Source organism: Mustela nigripes, chromosome 13 (assembly GCF_022355385.1).
Source record: "Mustela nigripes isolate SB6536 chromosome 13, MUSNIG.SB6536, whole genome shotgun sequence".
NCBI classification, from domain to species: domain Eukaryota; kingdom Metazoa; phylum Chordata; class Mammalia; order Carnivora; family Mustelidae; genus Mustela; species Mustela nigripes.
The window spans coordinates 54,744,226-54,761,821 of NC_081569.1; the positions used below are offsets into that span (position 1 = coordinate 54,744,226).

The 17,596-nt window shown below is 36.3% G+C and overlaps 1 protein-coding gene across 2 annotated transcripts in view; it reads right to left on the bottom strand.

Annotated features, from left to right (window-relative positions):
* DPH6 (diphthamine biosynthesis 6) overlaps positions 1 to 17,596 on the bottom strand; it is a 175,049-nt gene that overhangs the window by 146,234 nt on the left and 11,219 nt on the right. For both annotated transcript variants that reach the window (XM_059371166.1, XM_059371167.1), the window contains exon 3: positions 11,083 to 11,276. In XM_059371166.1, coding sequence (XP_059227149.1) covers positions 11,083 to 11,276 — 194 coding nt within the window. The remainder of the gene's footprint in view (positions 1 to 11,082; positions 11,277 to 17,596) is intronic.

Here is a 17,596-nt window from a genome sequence, read left to right on the forward strand (position 1 = left end):
TTTAGTTGATATGTACTACATATAACAACATGAAAAAAATTAAATGTTCAATTAAAAGGACCATCAAACCAATATTTACTTATTTAAGTTTTTTTATTTTAATCACTGGGTGCTCATCACAACAAGCACATTCCTCATTCTCCATCAACTATCTCATCCATCTCCCCACCCCTTATCCCCTCCCTCTAGTAACCATCAATTTGTTCTCTATAGTTAAGAGTCTCCTTCTTGGTTTCGCTCTCTCTCTTTTTCCCTTTGTTCCTTTGTTTTGTTTCTTAAATTCTACCTGTAAGTGAAATCATATGGTATTTGTCTTTCTCCGATTTTGCTTAGCATTACACTCTCTAGCTCTATCCATGTTTTTACAAATGGCAGGATGTCATTTTTTTTTTCATGGCTGAATAATATTTGTATGTGTTTGTGTTTGTGTATAGCTACATCACCTCTTCTTTATCCATTCATCAATCAATGAAGACTTGGGTTGCTTCTATAACTTAGCTATTGTAAACAATGCTGCTATAAATGTAGTGGTACATGTATTTTTTGAGTTCGTGTTTTTGTATTCTTTGGCTAAATATCCAGAAGTGCAATTGCTGGATCATACATACGGTAGTTCTATTTTTAATTTTTTGAGGAACCTCTACATTGTTTTCCAGAGTGGGGATACCAGCTTGCATTCCCACCAACAGGGCAGAGGGTTCTTTTTATCTCCACGTCCTTGCCAACACCTGTTGTATGACTAACATTTATTAAGAATTAATCTTGATTAAATGAACCCAGCTTGATATGAAGCATCTTCTACATCATCCTATACCAGCTTAAAAAGATGACAAAGATAGGGCACTATAAAATTTAGTAACACAATATTTGTAATATACAGCTATTGTAATTCACTCAGATTATCAACACTGCCCAGTGAAATCTGAATGAATTAGCCATGGAACTATTAGTTTACTAAGTGTTTTATATAGACTCCCTGTCACTTTTTATATAAATACCATCTTTTTATTTAAGCCACCATCAAGCCCTCTCAATTCACCTCTGCAATGTCCTCTCTCTTTCCCACTGCAACTCCTCTAGTTCAAGTCCTCAGAACCTTTCAGCTAGCCTCATATCTCAATTTTCAATCTGAACCCCTCATCTCCAGAATTCCACTTCATCAATCCATTTCTTACATCATTATAGTGGTTCAACTTAATGACAAGTTCCCTTCAACTGTACAATTCTGTCATTCCTTTTGGAATATCCTTCAGGATAGTGGCTTTCAAATTTGTTTAACCTTAACAATTTGTTTAACAGACTAGAATATACCTAATGTACATGCATACACACACATGAATGCACATTTCACAAAATATAATTAACCTTACTATGTACAATGCACTTTGATACTTTCTATTTTATTCTGGTCTCTTTCATTTAAAGGGAAAAATGGTGTGACACATTAAACTGAGTTTGGAAAATACCACCTTAGGGGCTTTCTATTGCCTAAATAATACTTGGCCTAAAATTTAAGACACTATTTTTTTGCTTCAATCAACCTTTGCAGACTGGTTTTCTACTACCCCTTAAATTCTGATCTCTAGCCACACTGAACTTCTTGCTATTTCCCTAATATATCTCATGATTTTCTGCTTCCATGACTTTGGCTAAGCTCTGCCCCTAATTTGCAACATTCTTTTAGGCATTCACCCATGCTGCCTTTGTCAAAATCCAAACAACTTTCAAGGATATCAAATGTACTTTCCCCCATAAGGCCCTCTAAATGCCCAACATAAGATTTTTTTCTCCTCAGAATCCTCACAGCCGGGGCACCTGGGTAGCTCAGTGGGATAAAGCCTCTGTCTTTGGCTTGGGCCATGATCCCAGGGTTCTGGGATCGAGCCCCACATCGGGCTCTCTGCTCAGCAGGGAGCCTGCTTCCTCCTGTCTCTCTCTCTGTCTGCCTCTCTGCCTACTTGCGATCTCTATCAAATAAATGGGTAAAATCTTTCAAAAAAAAAAAAAAGAATCCTCACAGCCTTTTAAATTGCATTCTCCAATGGCAACTCTACCTTGTAGTAGTTTCTTTAAGTACAGGTCTTATCTCCTCAAGCTCTGTGAAGGCTGAGACTGTCTCATACATCACTCTACATTACTGGTACATTATAAGCATCCAATTAATGTTTGCAGAATAAAAGACATAAAAGGGTCTATAAATTGTAGTAGTATCAAGTTAAAGTTAAAAGAAAAAGTCAAGGGGCACCTGGGTGGCTCAGTGGGTTAGAGCCTTTGCCTTCAGCTCAGGTCATGATCCCAGGGTCCTGGGATCGAGCCTCGCATCAGGCTCTCTGCTCATCAAGGAGCCTGCTTCCCTTCCTCTCTCTCTGCCTGCCTTTCTACCTACTTGTTATCTCTGTCTGTCAAATAAATAAATTAAATCTTTAAAAAAAAAAAAAAAAAGGAAAAGTCAAGGTCAATTAATACACCTTTTTAATTCACTCAATTTTTTCTCACATAAGCATGTCACAGAAAAGGCCTCTATTGAATTATCTCTTACCAATAATACTCATTTTTAAAACTCTAAATATTTGTTGATTTTATCTTTGCTTTTTATGGTTACTGTATGATTTAAGAACTACAAATCTGCTGAATGAAGATGTTCCCAATTTAAAAGGGAAAGTCATGGGGCTCCTGGGTGGCTCAGTTGGTCAAGCATCTGACTCTTGATTTCAGTTCAGGTCATGATCTCAGGGTCATGAGATTGAGCCCCACATGGGATTCTCTCTTTCCCTCTGCGTTCCCTACCCATGGTTGTGTGTGTGTATGCTCCATCTCTTTAAAAAAAAAAAGGAAAGTAGATGTAAAAATATCAGTTTAAGATCTAACATATTGTTGTGTGACTACCAATAAAGTCCTGTGCTACAAAAAAAATATTAAGGATAACAATAAATGAATAAAGTAATTTATTATTTCTAAAAACTATTTTATTTGTCAGATAGAGAAAGACAGAGAGAAAAAAAGCAGATAAGCAGCGGTGGCAGAGGGAGAGGGAGAAGCAGGCTTCCCGCTGAGCAGGGAGCTGGATGTGGGGCTGGATCCCAGGATCCTAGGATCATGACCTGAGCCGAAGGCAGACACTTAACTAACTGAGCCACCCCTGCACCCCATGAATAAAGTAATTCATATTTGTAAATTTGTTTTTTTTTAAGATTTTATTTGTTTATTTGACACAGAGAGAGATCACAAGTAGGCAGAGAGGCAGGCAGAGAGAGAGGAGGAAGCAGGCTCCCTGCCAAGCAGAGCGCCTGATGTGAGGCTCGATCCCAGGACCCTGGGATCATGACTTGAGCGGAAGGCAGAGGCTTAACCCACGGAGCCCCCCAGGCGCCCTTGTATTTGTAAGTTTTGATAATACGTTCTCAGTAATTTAATAGAGAATATGACAAAGACAAGGTAAACTACAGATCCAGAGATGAAGTAAAAGACTATAAGGCAGAAACAAGCATCTAGTGTCTTAGACAACACAACTCCAAACTGGACAACTACAGAAAGTTTCTAACCAAATAAAGTAAAATAGTCAGGAAAAAAGACAAAAAGTCAATAGGACACAAACAAGAGTCTTAAAAGATAAGTCAAATATACCCAACATACTTTAAAATATATAGAGTATATGTTAAGATAGAAATTATAGTTCACAGAAGAGAAGAATACAGGGACATAAAAGTCAACTAGTGAATTTATAGAGAGGCACTGAATCAGGCAAAAAATAAAGAGTATACATGTGCATGTTTAATACACACACACTATCAGTGATACCAAGTAGAGAAAGTTCAAGGTTGAGGAGAAAGAATAATTATTTTGCTACAATGAGGGAGTCACATTTTCTAGACGTTAGGGGGAGTCTACAGATGAAGACTCTAGATCTGTGATAAGTTTACAAACTATAATAACTGACAAGCATAAGCCAGTATTTTATTTCCAGACAGATCATCCATCATGAGCTTTCTATGTATGCTTGACTTTATTGTCTGAAGGGCCGGCAAAACACAGCCTCAATAAAATCACACCTGGGAGTCAAAATGACACTTGTCTGTGCTAATTGCAACTCTTCTGTTTGGGGTCCAGAATTGATACTAACAAAACATTTCTTGTGCCAAGGGACCAGGTTTAATGTCCAAAATCTTGGGAACTGACAGGGCTTGAGGCAAGCTGTGCAATGCTGAAGAGCCAGGAGCAATCTGTATAGGGCTATGTGCCTGTTTAATTAGCAGTATGTTTGGGTCCTCCCTGAAAATCTTAAGGCCCTCTTATAAGTTTCTCACACCCTAAACCCTTTGGATTTGCTTTAAGCCACCCAACCATATAAGGCTTTTTTCACCAAGATCCAAAGCAGAAAGAAATCCGCAGAGCAATTTTCCACCATAATAAGCATGTTTTCTAACATGCAGATACCAAAAACAATTTGAAAAAGTGTCTGCTTGGCATTTTTATAGAATATTCTGCAGCTGGAAATTATTCCTGGTACACTTAGTGGTTACGCTGCCAAATCTGATAGGATATCTTATTTTGCAAAGTTTCATTATGATGCCTATTCCAAGTGTAAAAACAAAAGCAAATAAGCAATCCTACCAATGTCCTGAGAAAGAGTACAGGTATGGAAAGCGGACAAGTAAAAGACAGGAAATAGATAAATTAGAGCCAATCTCACAGAAAGGTATGAGGTGAGAAGAGGTTCTTCAGAACAGAGATAAGAGTATAGAAAAGCACAGGCAAAGATTCAGACATGAAAAGCAATCTCCTGGAAACATAATCAGTTCATAACTTGAACCCAGAAATTTGTGTGGGAATGACAGGATCAGACAGGTAGAGATGCAAGGGTCTCTCCTTCTAGATTTGAACCAGCAAGAATATAACCGGGAGCCTTCTTATAACTATAAAGGTCTAATCAGAATGGAATCAACAGAAAATAAAGTAAAGAAATGGAAATGGGGAAAAAAGACTTTGATTTTATTCTCTGTTGTCTGTATCTAGTTTTCCTGAAGCCAAATTTATCTTTAGGTTATTGTCAATAAATTTCTCCTTTTCTTAAAGGAACATCTGTGCACTGTTGGTGGGAATGCAAACTGGTACAGCCACCAGTGAAAAACAGTATGGAGGTTCCTGAAAAAGTTATAAATAGAACTACCATATGATCCAATAATTTCACAACTGGATATTTACCCAAAGAATATAAAAACACTAATTTGAAAAGATATATGCACCCCTATGTTTACTGCAGCATTATTAACAATAGTGAAATTATGGAAGCAGCTCAAGTGTCCACTGATAGATGAATGGATAAAGCAAAGGTGGTATATATAGTCCATGGAATATTATTCAGCCATAAAAAAGAATAAAGTCTTGCCATTTGCAATAACATGGATGGATCTAGAGAATATAATGCTAAGTGAAGTAAATCAGTCAGAGAAAGACAAATACGATATGATTTCACTCACATCTGGAATTTAAGAAACAAAACAAATGAATAAAGCACAAAAGAGACAAACCAAGAAGGAGACTCTTAACTACAGAGAGCAAGTTCCCCTGTGGTTACCACAGGGGAGGTGACTGTGGGGGAAGGGTGAAATAGATGAAGGGGATTAAGAGTATATTCATCATGAGAGCACTGGGTAGTGACAGAATTGCTATATCATTATATTGTACACCTGAAACTAATAAATCACTGTATGTTAACTACACTGGAATTAAAATTTTTAAAATTAACATGGAAGAAAACAAATAATACTCAAAAAGTAAATAAGTAAAATTCTCTTTTTCTTTAAAACTGCTTGAATATGACTTTCTACTTCCTGTAATCAAAATAAATCTAACCAATACAAAGAGTAAAGTGGCAACCATGATGTTTTTAAAAATATTAAGTTAAAATCTAGTTTTTAAAAATCAGTCAGTTTATAAACCTTTCTATCAACAGCAAACTTTTTATTTAAAAAAACAAAGACAGGGGTACCTCAGTGACTCAGATGGTTGGGCATCTGCTTTTGGCTCAGGTCATGATCTCCAGGTCCTGGGATCAAGCCGGTATCCAGCTCCCTGCTCAGCTGGGAGTCTGCTGCTGCTCTCTCTTCTTTTGCCCCTCCCCCTGCTCATGTTCTATCTCTCCATATCTCTGTCTCAAATGAATAAATAAAATCTTAAAAAAATAAAATAAAAAAATTTTAAAAGACAACTACTCATTTATTTTTGTATTCAAATTACAATGAAAGTGTCAATTAAGCAATTTAAGAACATAGATAGCAAGATAAAATGCCTAATGAGAAAAAGAATATGAGGGAGGGAGGTTGGGAGAAGGGGGTGGGATTATGGACATTGGGGAGGGTATGTGCTTTGGTGAGTGCTGTGAAGTGTGTAAACCTGGTGATTCACAGACCTGTACCCCTGGGGATAAAAATATATGTTTATAAAAAATAAAAAATTTTAAAAAAAAAGAAATTATAAAAGCAAAAGGGCTTATATATAGGGCACTGGATAAATAAATAAAACAGTAAATCAGAAAAAAAAAAGAATATGAGAGGAAAAAAGTAGCAAGGATTAGAAGAGGAAGACTGAAAGTGAATATTCGACTTTGGGAAGAATATTAAGTGCATTCCATTAGAAAGAAATTAACAGAGATTTCTGGATGAAGAGAGTTGATTAAAATGAAAACAAAGGTATAACCTCTAGAAAACAAGGAGAATGTGGGGCAGGCAGGGGTAGACATCAATGGCAAAAGGATTTCCATAAATTTCTTGAGTCAGCTGATCAAGAAGAAACAATGACTGATAAATCAGCATAAGAAGCTGTAACCCACTATTTGCATTGAAGAGAAGAAAGCCAAGGAAGAAAACAAACTAGGCTGGATTATCCTGAACTCCAAACATAACAAGTGTGAGATGTGGGGCTGAAAAACTCTAAAATCAAAAATCATCTTTGCTCTTGCCTTATTTTTAGATACTAGATATGAATAAGTAACCAAAACAGTTGAGAAAAGACTACGACATGAAAGAGAAAAAATAAGAGAAAAGAACCCTAAAGAAAACATTAATATTTTAGGAAGCAAAAGACAGTGTTTAAAATTAATTTGTATTTTAAGAGGGATATAAGGATATTACATCTACAGAAAGAGAAACTAGCTATTATAAAAATGAAATAATCAATAAACAAGTAAAGTTACTGAATACCAAAAATATGCCTGCTAAGAAAATAGGGAATTTTAAAAATAATCTTATATAATGTACGACAAAACAACATAAGTGTAGGAAATAATGTGAGAAAAGATAAAAGACATGAAGATTCAATCTAGGATGTCTAATATCTGATCAGTGAGAATACCAGAAAAAGAGAACAGGGAGAATCAGGAGGGCAAATTATCAAACAAATAAAAGAAGAGGATTTCACAGAGCCATCCTCAAACTGCAATCCTATTGGCTCTGCTATTTTTTGTGTCAGATTTGACATCAGGTTTTTATCCATCCAAAAACAAAAAGCCATAGCAGTTCAAGGTCTTATACCCACACATTCTTCTATACTGGGGAAAGTGTTTATCTTCTGCCAACAATTCACCATCCTAGGCTTCATTCTATTTGGTACACATAAGTTAACAAAGCCATCACCAATCTAATCTCTATAAGTCAGGAGAATGCCATATTGTGACTGGCTTCCCCTGGATTAATACCAACTCTGAATGGTCATTATGGGGAAGAAGACCGGGACATGCTGCCACTCAATAGGAAGCTTCAGAAGGGATACTGGAGAAACAACGTTCAATATCCAATGCATTGTTGTGATATTTCTGTACACCAACCATAAAGGCACAATCATAAAAGTTAACAGGGAGGAAAAAGACTCAGCTAAAAAGAACAAAAATCATAGCCGCAAAACTCTCATCAGCAAAATGCTAGCAGACCATGAAGCAGTATCTTCAATGGTTTAAGGAAAAATTATTTTTCAATCTAAAATTTTAAGTTTAACCAAAGTATCCATCAAATGTGAGGGCAGAAAAGAAACGCTATCAAAATGTAAGGATTTCAAACTACCTTCTCAATGGAAGTTTCTTAAAGATGGACTCTGAAGAGAGGGAATAATATCAGAAGCAGTAAGAAGGGCCTCCAAAACACTGGAGAAAGAATGATTATGTTAATCCTTAAATATATTCTCCAGCGGGATATGGTGTTTAAATGTATCCTTCAGTAACAATTACATTTCTTCTATGACTTAAAAAGAAAACACAAAGAATTTGAAAATTACCAGGAAAAAATCCAAGTTATCTATATGCCAAATTAATCCAGATGAAAACCATGGAGAAATTTTAATATTAAATAAATTCTAAAGAAAAAAAAGCTTAGCCTATGAAAACCACGTTATCTTGTAACCTTGAAATATACATTTGTATCTACTTGTTATAATCACCTGCTCATCCATGAGATACAAAGGCTTATTATATTTCTAGTAGTTTTCAATACTTCTACAAAACAGTTAGGAAACTTAACTCCAAATTCTTCCAAGTCATTGTGACTTTTTTTCAGCAATTAGTCAATTACATACTTTGCAAAAAGAAACATCTCCTATTCAAAAATTAGCTCTAGTATTTTGTGGAAAAAAGAGATATAAGAACAAAAGATTGACTTACATATAAAAGTCACAAAACTGCAACCTGTTACAAAGAAATGTTTATAATGAAAATGAATCTAAATGTTTCCAATGCTCATTAATATTCAAAGATTTAAAAATGCAATTTCATCTTTTTCTTAGAATGAGTAAACACTAACTTGAAGAGTTATAGCTTTTCTAGATTCATTTTTTTCCACAATTACTCAATTATTCGTTAGAATATGTAAGACCTCTATTGGAATCCTTATATGAGTGCTTCATAAATGGATTAAACTATAAAAGTCTGGTTATACAATATCTTCTATAAAAGCAATATATTCCCAATATTTATATCCTTAAAATATCCTATAGTAAAACTAATATTTCTATACAGAAAAAGAAGGAACTATTTAGTCCCCGACAACTTGATAACATCTCTTTCAACTATAGTTATAATTATCATGTACGAACTTCCAAAGCAGTTGTCAAGATTTAACATTAGCATTAATTTATGTCATAACTGACGGTTACTATAAAGATAATGGGAAAGCATCCATTTCTCCAAAGACAGCATGGATCAAAAGGGAAATTTCTTCTTAATTACTACTAATCTGCCCATTTTTAATTAAATTGATTAGTAATTTATTATCTTTCCCTTTCTTGGAAGGCTGTTATTATCACATAGCTTCTCTAAAGTTATCAGTTATCAGTGATTTTTAAGCAATCCAATTACTTCTCATGTGAATCCCACCATTTTGTAATACTGGTTTATGCTAAGAACTTATTACCCAATTTCTTTGTACCCTGAAAAAGAAATTTTAAAAATGTAGACTTTGTACCTCAGTATTTCACACCTTAAAGTGAACAGTGTCAAGATCTTATTTATATAGAGAACACCATTTAAGTGGAAATTTTTATGCCTTTCTCCCTTGTTTGATAAGCAAAATAGTTGTTATTAATATGTATCTTCCCACAGGAAAGAAAGGAGCTCCCTGTAATTTCCTTTGAAAAATATATATTTCTTATACTATCTACAACTAAACAGTAAATTATGGCATTATTCCAAAAATTTTCCCTGTTAGTTTTTTTTTAAAGGGTAAATAAAAATGAAAATGTTCTGACATACAAAATGAGATATATTTTAATTAAGCAAACTTTCAAAGAATTTAAGTGCTTCATATACTTTTCTTAATTAAAATCCTTAATTGGTATTAAGCTTTGATCAGTATCAAATTTTAAGTATAACATGGAAGTAGCTATTTGACACCAGCAAATTTTCATGACATTAGTTCATAATATAACTTCTGAAAAGCTGAGCTTCTATGAAAAATGAGAAAAATAAAATGCAATGCCTCTTGGTAGAAAGGACAGAAATCTTCCTTTCTTTTGTGAAAATATGCTAAGACAAGCAGGAAACATCAGCTGAAATAGTCCCTATTTCATTAAATATGCCCTGTATGAACTAACTACAGCTTACTGAAAAACACTTCATATTAAGAATACAAAATGTAGTCAAATAGTTAACTATCAATATGAATGAAAAGATAATGGCTTAATATAAAATAATCTCCATGAATTAACATATAATGAATATAGTATATATTAGATATATGAGTCCCAGGTTTTCTCTCCTAAATTTTCTGTTTGAAAAAATGAACAATCAATGCTTAATGGTTGCTAAACTCTATGTACTGGGGCTTAAGTATTTATTTATTTATTTAGTTTCTTTCAAGAGTTTTATTTACTTGAGCAAGAGGGGGAGAGTGAAAGGATGAGCAGATGAGGAGCAGTGGGAGATGCAGACCCACCACTGAGCAGGGAGCCTGATATGGGGCTTGATCCTGGGACTCCAGGATCATGACCTGAGCTGAAGGTAGGCACTTAACCAACTGAGCCACCCAGGTGCCCCAGGACATAAGTATTTAATTCATAACTCTCTTACTAGATTTAAAGCAAGGCTCAGTCCCTTGCTTTCATTAGGTCTATTTAAATTTCACCATACCAGAAAGGTCTTGCTTGACCACCCCTTGTCATTACTTCTTATCATTCTTCTCCATAATACACCAAGTGTATGATTTGCTTGTCTGTCTATTGTCCATCTGCTTCCACTGGAAAGTAAGCTACCGCAGAACAGGGCTTTGTCTGATCTGTTCATTGTTCTAGACACATCTCCAGTGTCTAGAACTATATACCACACACATAGTACACATTCAGTAAGTATTTGCCTAGAAAAAAATCATGAAAAGATGACCAGCTACAAAATCCTAAGGAAAACTTAATTAAATATCATCTGACAATCCTGAATGCCAAGCAATAACAAAAGTTTTGTTTTTAAATAGTATTTAATATAAAGGCATAATAAGTTTTCTTTTCTATCCAAAAAGATAAAATACCTTTTCAAAGAACAGTTGGGCCACTAACAGTTGTTATTTATTACTAAGTAATTCAGTTAATGTATTTGGTCACTGGGCATACCTTAACAAGTTTCAAAAGCTCATAGAGATCTTCGACCTCATCACCTTCGCATTTAGTATACACTCGTCCTGTATCCACACTCCTTCCTCTTATGGTGCGGCGGTAGAGAGGAAGACCCATTGCTTCTGCATACAAATCAATAGCATGATGACCCACTGTCTGATACATGTAGCTATCCAGTTCATCTGCCCCCGCTGCAACAATGAAAATGGAAATAATCAGTAAAACAGAATGAAAAAGAAAAGAGATTTGAAAGTCCATCTGAGTTTTACTGCTTGGAGACTTACTACACTATTTATCTCTCTGCATTTACTAAGTGAAATAAAGGGGTAGAGTTGCACATTTGTCCATAGCTGCATCCACCTCACATCAGCTCTAGTCATCTCTACTGCTAATTACAAATACATATAAATTTTTAAAACTACATACAATGTTTAAAGAGAATAATATAGCCAATAAATTTTAATTGGTTTATTTGATTAAAGATTTTATTACATAAATGTTTCTCAAATCATTCGAGGTTATTTACAAAGTCATCTAGAGTTTAGGAAAAAAACCTTGACAAATACATGTAAAAATAAATCACATGCTTTTGATATATTTTATATTCAGTATTTCAACAAGACATACAAAAATATATAAATTATGGGGGGGCACTTGGGTGGCTCAGTGGGTTAAAGCCTCTGCCTTCAGCTCAGGTCATGATCTCAGGGCCTTGGGATCGAACTCCGCATTGGGATCTCTGTTCAGCAGGGAGCCAGCTTCCTCCCTCTCTCTCTGCCTGCCTCTCTGCCTACTTGTGATCTCTCTCTCTATCAAATAAATAAGTAAAATTATATATATATATAATGAGGCAGTCCAAGACGGCTGCATGAAAAGACCCTGAACTCACCTCCTTCCTCAGACATATCAGAACCATAGTTATGTATGGAATAATTCCCCGTGAATTCTAGCTGAATAGCTCCCTTCACAAGGGATAAAAGGGCCACATCAAGGTGGCAGAAGCAGACTCGATCTCACCCCAAACCCAGCAGTGATCTACAACAAGGAGGGAGCTTACAATACTGAAGCCTCTCTCTGAGGAGTGAAAGGTTTATGCAGTCTGACACCTCAACCCTGTAGGACCTGCACAGGAAAGACAAGACCCTGAAAACATCTGGCTTTGAAAACCAGTGAGGCATACACCCAGGAGGACTGGGAGACTGCAGGGATTTGAGATGTTCATTTTGAGGAGCTTGTGCAATGACTCACTCCTCCCAGGACCCCGCACAAAGTCAGCAGTTTGAGAAACGACTGGATTATATGAAGATTTATCTAATGTTAAAGTGACTTTGAAGGGATAGAGACAAATGAGGACTTTCTTTGGGGATGGAGAGCACCATTTTCCCACTCTCCATCTCTCTTTACCTTGCTAGTACTGGTGGCAAGTGCAGGTGTCTGGCTCCCAATACTTTTCTCCTATGTGGGTTAAGTTATGGGCATGCCCCACCCTCAGGGCACTTTCCTGGCCCTGGTAAATCCACAGGTGAGCCCTACCTCCGTGCTCTTTTCCTGCGTTGCCAAAGCTGTGGGCATGTCCTACCCCAGTGCTCCTCCCACATCTTGCTAAAGCCATGAGTATGCTCTACACCCAGCGCTCTTCCCCCTGCATCACCAAAACCATGAACAGCTCACCCTCAGCACTCTCCTGCAGCCTGACTAAAGCTGGCCACCAAGCACAGTCCACACAAGGGACACCCCTTGATCACCACAACCCGGTAGCCAAAGGGGCTTCTGTTTCTGGGCCCCACAACCAGAGACAGTTCTGCACAGGTTACCAAACCCATAGCACTGCACAGACAGCAGACTGAACTCATCTCAAGTCTGCCTGTGAAAACGGCCCATCTACTTGTCCTGGAGCTTCAACCTGAGGGACAGGCTTCATGTTAGTCACATATTGAGAAATTATAGAGGTGCTCTCAGGGACCACAGGCAGGGAGATGAGCCCTGTCTTCTTTGAACCCCAACATGGCCTTGTCACAGTCACTGCTATCTCCCAGAAAGAAGCTTATACACTTGTCAGAAGCCCTGCTTTTTGTAACTGTTGCCCAGGGGACACATCCAGATCTCCCGGTCTGGCAGCAGAGTTTACTCTTGTGGTCCCACAGAAATGTATATATTTGCATTCTTCAAAAGCTGCTGCCTGAGGATCTAGTGTCCAGAAACTAGGTCTTGATTAAGATCACTCTATTTGGAAGCCACAAACAAGTCAGCTGCAAAAGACTGGGAGCAGGGGACAACAGTCGAAAAGGACTGCTGCCCCGAGCAACTCTACAGTCTCACTTTTATTGGATAGAAAACAATAGCCAACAGAAGGACTGATGAAGGTCAAACGTTAATCCCGTCTTGAAGACAAGCAAGAAGGAGGATAAGGTTTATAGTTAACCAAGCACATTCAAAGGACTCATATAACTAACAAGGAGCACTTCTGGGAAGAGAAAGGAGTGATCACGAAAAAGGGAAGCAGGCGGTTTTCATTCCACCCTGAGCTGACCGGGAGATCCCAGGTGCTCGGCTTCCCTGAAGCAGGCTGCGTTCTGCCCTGGGCAGGCCGGGCGTTTCCGGCTGCCTGGCTTCTGTGAAGGGGCGGCGTTCTGCCCTGAGAGAACCAGGCATCCCCAGCTGCCCAGCTTCTGTGAAGGGGCGACATTCTGCCCTGAGCGAGCTGGGCATCCCCAGCTGCCCAGCTTCACGGTCGTACATCACCCTTCTCCCCAAAGACCTGTTATCAGTATATGTATTTCTTTTTTTTTTTTTTTTTTAAAGATTTTATTTATTTATTTGACAGAGAGAGATGACAAGTAGATGGAGAGAGAGGCAGGCAGAGAGAGAGGGAAGCAGGCTCCCTGCTGAGCAGAGAGCCCGATATGGGACTTGATCCCAGGACCCTGAGATCGTGACCTGAGCCGAAGGCAGCGGCTTAAACCACTGAGCCACCCAGGCGCCCAGTATATGTATTTCTTAAGGCCATATCTAAATGTGCTTGGCAACTAGGAAAATCCTCCAGGGGTTACAGTTTAAGTAACAAATTGTTCCGAGGGGCAGCAGTCCTTTTCGACTGTTGTCCCCTGCTCCCAGTCTTTTGCAGCTGACTTGTTTGTGCCTAATTCTTCTCTCGTCGCCAACTGGAAGCGGCAAGAACACTGACAGATCTTGGCACACCTTCAACAATGGGGATCTATCAAAAATAAATAAGTCTATTTAGACAATCACAAAAATTTAAGAGACAACCAAGAGCTAGGGCAAAGTTGAACAACAAGTTCATCTCCTATAGACGTCCACTCCTTTAAGACTAGAAGAGGTATCTGTTGCATCTAATAACAGAGCAAACAAAGAGAGTAAAGCAAAACGAAGAAACAGAGGAATATGTTCCAACTGAAAGAACAAGAAAAAACATCAGAAAAACATCTTAATGAAGCGGAGTTAAATAATTTACCTGATAAAGAGTTCAAAGCAGTATTTATAAAGATGCTCACTGAATTCAAAAGAAGAATGGATGAGCGCAGTGAAACTTCAACAATGAGACAGAAAATATAAGAAACTACCAAACAGAAGTCACAGAGCTAAAGAATACAAAAACTGAACCGAAAAATACACTACAGGAGTTGAATAGCAGACTAGAAGAAGTAGAAAAAGTGATCAGTGAGCTGCAAGACAAAGCAATGGAACTCACCCAAAAAGAGCAGTAAAAAGAAAAAAAAATAAGTGAAGATAGTTAAAATGACTTATAAGACAACATTAAGGGCAATAACATTCATATCACTGAGGTCCCAGAAGGAGAAAAGAGAAAGAAGCAGAAAGCTTATTGAAGAAATAATGGCTAAAAACTTCCCTAACCTGAGGAAACAGACATCTAAGTTCAGAAAGCAAAGAGAGTTCCAAATAAGATGAATCCCCCAAAATGCATACCAAGACACATTATAATTAAAATATCAAAAGGTAAAGATAAAGAGAGAATATTAAAATCAGTTAGAAGGGGCATTTGGGTGGCTCAGTCCTTAAGCGTCTGACTTCAGCACAGGTCATGATCCCAGGTTCCTTGGATCGAGCTCTATGGGTTCCCTACTCAGAGGAAAGCCTGCTTCTCCCTCTCCCCCTCCCCTTGCTTGTGTTCCTTCTCTCACTATTTCTCTCTCTCTGGCAAATAAATAAATAGATAAATAAATAAATCTTAAAAAAAAAAAAAGGTAGTAAGAAAATAAACTAGTTATATACAAAGGGAACACCCCCTCCCCTACATAACACTATCAGCTGATTTTTCAGCAGAAACTTTGCAGGCCAGAAAATAGTATCAAAATATACTTAAAGTACTGAAAGGGAAAAGAAAACAAAACAAAATAAACAAAGCAAAACAAAACAAAACCTCCAACCAATAATAATCTACCTAGCAAAATTATCAGTCAGAATTGAAGAAGAGATAATGATTTTTCCAGACAAGAAAAACTAAAGGAGTTTACCACCATTAAACTGGCCTTATAAGAAATTTTAAAGGGACTTCTTTAGGGTATAAAGAAAAGGCACTATCTAATAACTCGAACACATATGCAAGTAAAAATCTAATGGGTTAAGGCAAATATATAGTAAAGAGAGTGAATTACCCATTTATAAAATCAACATAAAGGCTGAAGAGCAAAAGTAGAAACATTAACTATAATTATAATAGTCAGTTTAGGGATATACAAGATTAAAAGATACCCAATATAATATTAAAAACACAGAGTGTAGGGGAGGGAATGTAGCTTTTAAAATGCATTCAGATTAAAGTTGCTATCAACACAAAACAGACTGTTATATATAGACTGTTAGGTATATATGAAACTCATGGCAACCAAAAACCAAAAATCTATAGTAAATACACAAAAGATAATAAGAAAGGAACCTAAACATAATGCTAAAAAAAAAAAAAAAAAAAAAAAAAAAAAAAAAAAAAAAAAAAAAAAGGCATTAAACCACAAGGGAAGACAGCAGGAAAAGAAGAAATTAACAGAGAGAAACCACAAAAAAGCAGGAAACTTAACAAAATGGCAATAAGTTACATACCTATCAATAATAACTTTAAATGTAAATAGACTACATTTTCCAATCAAAAGGCACAATGTAACTGAAAGGATTTATTTAAAAAAAAAAAGGCAAATCACAAGGCTCATCTCTTTGGCCTAAAAGAGACTAACTTTAGATTAAGGATATACAAAAGAAGGAAATAAAGGGAATGGAAAAGATATTCCATACAAATGGAAATAAAGCTGACAAAACAGACTTTAAAACAAAGACAGTAACAAAAGACAAAAAGCATCATATAATGATAAAAGGATCAATCCAAAAAGATGTAAAATTTGTAAATGAAGAACCTAATTATATAAATATTACCAGATTGAATATTACTGGACTAAAAGGAGAAATGAACAGTAATACAATAATAGTAGAGAACTTTAATACCCCTACTTACAGCAATAAATTGATCATCCAGAGAGAAAAATCAACAAGAAAATATAAGCCTTAAATGAATGTCACAAGACCAGATGAACTTGATAGATTTATAAAGAACACCCTATCCAAAAGCAGCGGAATACACAGATTCTTCTCAAATGCACATGGAACTTTCTCCAGGATAGATCTCATGTTAGACCAGAAAAAAACTCAATAAATTTAAGAAGTCTGAAATAATATCAAGCATCTTCTCTAATGGTATGAAAACTAGAAATGGTATGAAAACCATTCTCTGAATGGTATGAAAACTAGAAATCAATTACCAGAAGAAAACTGGAAAGATCACAGTATGTGGAGATTAAACAACATGCTACTGAAATAATGCATCAATAAAGAAATCAAAGAGGAAGTCAAAAAATACCTTGAGACAAATGAAAATGGAATTAAAACAATCCAACAACTATGGGATGCAGCAAAGGTAGTTATTAGAGGATAGTTCATAGCAATACAGACCTACCTCAAGAAACAAAACAAATCTCAAATGCACAATTTAACTTAACATCTAAGGAACTAGAAAAAGAATAAACATAGCCCAAAGTTAGAAGTAAGGGAACAACACAGAGTATAGCAGAAATAAATGAAGTAGAGACTAATAAGACAAAAGAAAAGATCAATGAAATTAAGAGCTGGTTCTTGGAAAAGATAAACAAAATTGACAAATCATCTAGATTCAGGAAGAAAATAAGAGGACTTTGAATAAATAAAATCAGAAATGAAAGAGGACACGTTACAGCTGATACCACAGAAATACAAAGGACCACAGGACTTACTAAGAACAATTATACGCCAATTAGGCAATGTAGAATGAATGTTTTTAGAAACATATGGTCTTCCAAGACTAAATCATGAAGAAATTGAAAATCTGAAGAGACTGATAACTAGTAAGGAGACTGAATCAGGAATCAAAAACAAAAAATAACATAAGACCAAATGGTTTCACTGGTGAATTCTACCAAACAAAAAAAAAAGGTTTTATACCTATCCTTAT